Source organism: Coregonus lavaretus, assembly GCF_964263955.1.
Source record: "Coregonus lavaretus genome assembly, chromosome: 27".
NCBI lineage: Eukaryota > Metazoa > Chordata > Actinopteri > Salmoniformes > Salmonidae > Coregonus > Coregonus lavaretus.
In genome coordinates, this window is record NC_140014.1 from 21,110,906 (window position 1) to 21,116,242 (window position 5,337).

Consider the following 5,337-nt stretch of genomic DNA (forward strand, 5'->3'; position numbering starts at 1 on the left):
GGAACAAAAATATTTAACAATGCATAGTGTCTCTGTGCTAGAAAAGTGATTGCCAGGTCGCAAATAGGCCGTGACACCAACTGCAATACAATGCTGTCTGAATCCTGTGAATAAGAAAGACTTTCCACAGTGCATACAATGGTGGGAAGTTGTCACAGGTTGCTGGGGGAACCTTTGGCTTTTGAGCTTCAATAGGCACAACATATCTAATCCATGTGATTTAATTTAGCAGTACCACTTTTCAAGGTGCATAATCCATTCCACACAGCTTCTACTGCAACCCCCTAGTATTCAACACATGAGGGTTTTGTGTCCTGTATTGAGGTAGTGATGCCATTTGATCACATGAAGCAGAATAATTTCTTCCACCTGCCGCTAGAGAAAGTCTTTGCACGATCAAATAGTTTGAGCTTCTTTGCTTTCTGACAGGCCTTGTGCTTGATGGCAGCAAAGATAGCAGAGTCAAACGCTTCTTTGAGGTTCTTCTGGGTCAGCGCGGAACACTCCACATAGTCATGGGCTCTGATCTTCTCTGCCAGCCGCCTGGCCTGGGAGTTCACCACTGGCTTGACCCTCAGCTGGTCCAGATGGATAAGGATGCTAACATCATGTCGGAGGTCCGACTGGGTCCCCACTAGAATTATGGGTGAAGCAGAATTGTAGGTGCGGAGCTGGGGGATCCATTTTGAAGTGATATTGTGGAAAGACATTGGGTTGACAACACTGAAGCAAAGGATGAAGACATCTATTTGATTGTAGTACATGGAGGAAAAGTTATCAAACTCCTCCTGCAGAAAATAAGGAAATGGCAGATTAATTCATGGTATAAATATATATTCACTGTAGCCTACATTTAGTGCATATGTTGCCATACTGTATTTGGTAGGCATACTCATGCATTATTGATGTAAAAAAATTAATTGGCCTAGTTACCTGTCCTGCAGTGTCCATCAACTGGATTCGTACTGGAATCCCATCTACTCGAACCAATCCTGTAGGATAGAGCACATTTCATCACATGCAGTCTCAAACCCTCTTTCGCTCGCCCAAATTACTGCCACTGTATGGTAGGTAAAGGATGCAAAAGATGTAACTCACCGGTGAAGACATCAAAGGCCGTCTGACGGTATTCGTTTGGGTATCCATTTGAGATGTAACTTATAATCATGCTTGTTTTCCCCACGGCACCATCTCCAACCAACATACAACTAATGATTGGCTCCTGGTGCTTTTCTTGGGAATCAGGGGCCTGCGTCATCTTATCTCCGCTACTGCGTTCACTATCTGGTGGCATTTCAGCAAAAAACTTAAATCCATGTGAGCGCTAGCACGGTTTCATGCTGCATCAATAGCTACAGTGTCGGCAAACGGACATCAAAGCGCACATGGTGGAAACAAATGTAGCAGATACTTTGTCACCTCCAGTTTGAACGAACAATGCCGCCCAATCAGGTTACAGCCCTCAATTCAACGCAAACTTATTTTCACATGCTTGAATTTGCATAGTCACTCCCACAGCTGCCATCCGCCACTTGACAAAATGCCAAATCATGTGATCGATGCCCTGGCTACTTTATGAATTTCAGTGCAAAGGATAGCCTACTGTACGAATTTCAGCGCGAAAGGCTACCTACCTCTCCAACCAAGGTGCATGATTTGAGAAGCAAACTTAAGTGAAAACTTAAGTTGTACTCTGTAGCTCAATTGGTAGAGCATGGCGCTTGTAACGCCAGGGTAGTGGGTTCGATCCCCGGGACCACCCATACGTAAAAATGTATGCGCACATGACTGTAAGTCGCTTTGGATAAAAGCGTCTGCTAAATGGCATTATATTATATTATTAAAACGTAATTCAGCAACGTTTTGCTGCCAGTGGAAGTTGATGAGGGTTTCTTCTTCTTCAATGAGGTTTAACGGCGGTTGGCATCCAATTTGTTGCATTACTGCCACCTACTAGACTGGAGTACAACGCCCTTATCTTTTCCTTGAAAAATAAAATAAAACAAAGCAAAGAAATACCCTACCATCTAACATTACACTCAAAACTATTACTAATAATTAACCCCACCCTTCTCCACTATTTAAATATACTCACTCCTACCTCATGCCCTCAACCTGAAATGATGGGACATCACCACTTAACACTCCCTGTAACTCTTCTGCTGTCCAAGTCTCGCACACCCAAATATCTCTCTGCAGCTGCCACCACAACCTCAATTTTCTTCGACTTACATTCCATCCCTGCAGTACAATTAATAACCAACGCTATAAACGCTAAAAATCCAATCCTACTGAAACATATATCACTTGCTTGCCTATCCCACTGTACTGGTACATATCTCCTACTCTCACCACTTCCCGACCCCTCTTCCTCTACTTTTTTCACTGCCTCAGCATATGACAATTTCTTCTCTACTCTTACCCTGGAAACCTCAACCTGCTTCTCTCGCACTGGACATGTCTGATCCCCAGCCCCATGGCCACCTCTACAATTAGCACATACCACCACTTTCCCCACTGCTTCACACTCCTTTGTCTCAAGCCCTTCTGCACACTTCTCACACCTTGGAATCTCCCTCCTACATACTGCTGCCACATGCCCATAAATTTGACACCTGTAACATCGTAATGTACTCGGCACATAAGCTCGCACAAGATAACTTATAGATCCTAATTTCATTTTGTCAGGCAAAGACTCAACTTCAAAACTCAAAAGAACAGACAATGACTATTCTGTTTCCCCACTCTCGCCACCCTGTTTGCATCGCACCAAACGAAGAGCATCACACACACCGGGAATCTTCTCCTTCAGTTGATCCACTTTTACTGCTACCCCAGTAATCACTCCTTTCAATGGCACCCTTTTCTTGAGAGCGAAACAATTCACAATTCTTTCCCCCATTTGTTTAACTCTGAGCGCCTTCTCCTTCTGCCCAACAGAAACACAAAAAAGTATCACTAGACCACTTCTGGTTACCCTCACCGATTTCACTATACCCAACGCTTTTTTTCACCCATATTAAAACCACAAATGGATCAGCCAAAAGGCAAGGATCCACTTTTTCCACAAACTTCATTCCTACTGTCACAGACTCATCTTTAACCTGACCCTCTGTGCAAGCCTCTGGCTCCGAGCACTTCACCACACCTACCACCTCTGATACTTCACCCTCATTCACTTCCATTTCTCCTCCTGTCTTCAGGTCACTTTGCTTACATTTCCTACCACTCTTCTTTAACAAACCTCCCCTTTTCCCGCCATTTTCCCCCGACTCAAACTCACAGTCTTCCTCCCTCTCTCTCTTAGACCTCCTCTGCCTCTCTTTTCCCCTCCATTCCTCCTCATTCATCCAAGTATACATCTCCTTACGATATTACTGCATTTCTCCTAACCAACATCGGTTTCTTGCCTTCTCAAAGGACTCCATTTCCCCCTCCTTTCCCTTCCGGCGTCTATTCTATCCTCTGGACTTGTGTCGACATCTTGGCCTGCGTCTTCCATCGCCCCTTCCACGTGCGCAAACGCCGATTTCAAAACCCAGCCGCATCCGCGGAAAGTCTCAAATCAACTCTAGCTCAGCTCGGAGACCTCGCTCCTGATGAGGGCTTCTTTATTGTTTCGGCTATTTGTCAAAGTTTGCAGAGAAATGAAGGAGGCTTTTATATATTTCAGAAATGGCCTATGGGTTCAGGGACAAATTACAATCGCAAAATGATGTGATCGGTAAATTAGTTGCAAGGTCAGGTGAACACATTTACCAATGAGGGAGTTCTCTTAATACTGATGGTTTGTCGGGACTCATGGTTTGTTTACATAGCAGGTTAGGAGAATGAACGTAGCCGAAGATGATCTATTATATAAGATAGTCGACTGACCGCTCTAACAATAGAAATACATGTCTACAAAGGCGAAAGGCAGGCGGGAGGATGCGGGATCAGGTGGGAACATTATAGCCAATAGAGTGGTGAGGAGGAGTAGCTCCGCGGACCTTTAGTGTCCGAAAGTAATTTAGCCATTCATTGTAGTCTTTGCGATCTGTAGAGTTGCTATTTTCTCGTGTCATTCCTGGATTACTCATATTAATAAAGTCCGATTTAATCAACAAGTACGATAGTCAGTTGAAAAAAGGTTAAGGGTACAAGACTGTGTACATATCTAGCTGTGTTAGCAAAATCACTACATATCCCATCGTACGAAGTGGGGAGAGGCTTCCCGTTGTCACAGTTCCAAGACCAGTCAGAAACGTCCAGCTAACCCTACGCCAATGACGCCAGTGGATCTCAAAACTGAACTTGGGAATCCTCTTTAAGTAGCAATTATGTCCTTCGCTACCGTCGACAGATACCTCGAACCAGTCATGACTATTCAACAAAACAATACTTAATTTAAATTTGTATGGATATTATGACATGTCCACTGTGGTGCTTTATACAGAAAATGAATGGTGAATTCGCTTCTATGAAAGGGCAGATATGGGTGCAGACCAAACTCCGATATAAAATAGTGATGGGTCTTTTGCGAACGAACAGCTCTTTTTGAACGGTTCTTTTTGGTGAACGTCGGGAGCTGAATCGCATCGGTGAAAGAGCCGTCATTTGGCTCCCTGATTTGCATACTGCTAGTGCTGCTTTTTTTGTTGCTCAAAACAACGTTTTTCAGCAGATAAATTACAAAATAATTTGTGGTGTCCAAGACAACGTTGCTAATTATGCTGTGATGATAAGAAGTCCGCTTACACTGTACTTTGATTATAAAGATTTTATTGTATCAAAGATCACAGTATCAATTTACAGATATCTGCCAGCTTCTGGAGAACAACGGCCCAATCTGTTGTCTCTCCCTCCTTTGTCTCAACCAAGTATTTATATCCTATGTAACATAATATGGCGTGATTTTAATAAACCAATCCCTGGCCTCTACATAGCAGACTCTCCCAATGTCCTCTATTCCAAGAAACCTATGTAGTAATGCTTTCCAGATGTTTCCGCAAGCAGAGCCAAGTTCATCCATTACACCATTTGCAAATGTCAGCAAAATCATAGACCCTCAGACACTACATATTTCCCCCCTTCGAGACTAATTAAGTCTCGAAAACAAAAAGAATAGGATTATGACAAATAAAAAAATGTCTCTTATTGAGTAACTTCAACAATAAACCAAATTTTATGGAGAGTAAACACCTTTTTCTATGGAGTGTAAATAAATTGTTATGGAATGTAAATAAATTGTTATGGAGTGAAAGAGCGAAAAACCTGTCTGGCAGCTTTCATTCCAAATATCCATCTATCAATCAAGACAGGAAAATTCTCTCACGGCCCCTCTGCCCCAGGCAACCA

At 43.1% G+C, this 5,337-nt stretch overlaps 1 protein-coding gene across 1 annotated transcript; it reads right to left on the reverse strand.

Annotated features, from left to right (window-relative positions):
- Nucleotides 1-341: 341 nt before the first annotated feature.
- LOC311102709 (rho-related GTP-binding protein RhoV-like) lies at nt 342-1,258 on the reverse strand (the record flags this gene model as incomplete). The annotated part of the gene is made up of 3 exons (XM_084144081.1): nt 342-788; nt 934-992; nt 1,099-1,258. 3 exons carry the CDS (start codon nt 1,256-1,258, stop codon nt 342-344), a joined length of 666 nt encoding a protein of 221 aa, XP_084000207.1.
- Between the last annotated feature and the right edge of the window lie 4,079 nt (nt 1,259-5,337).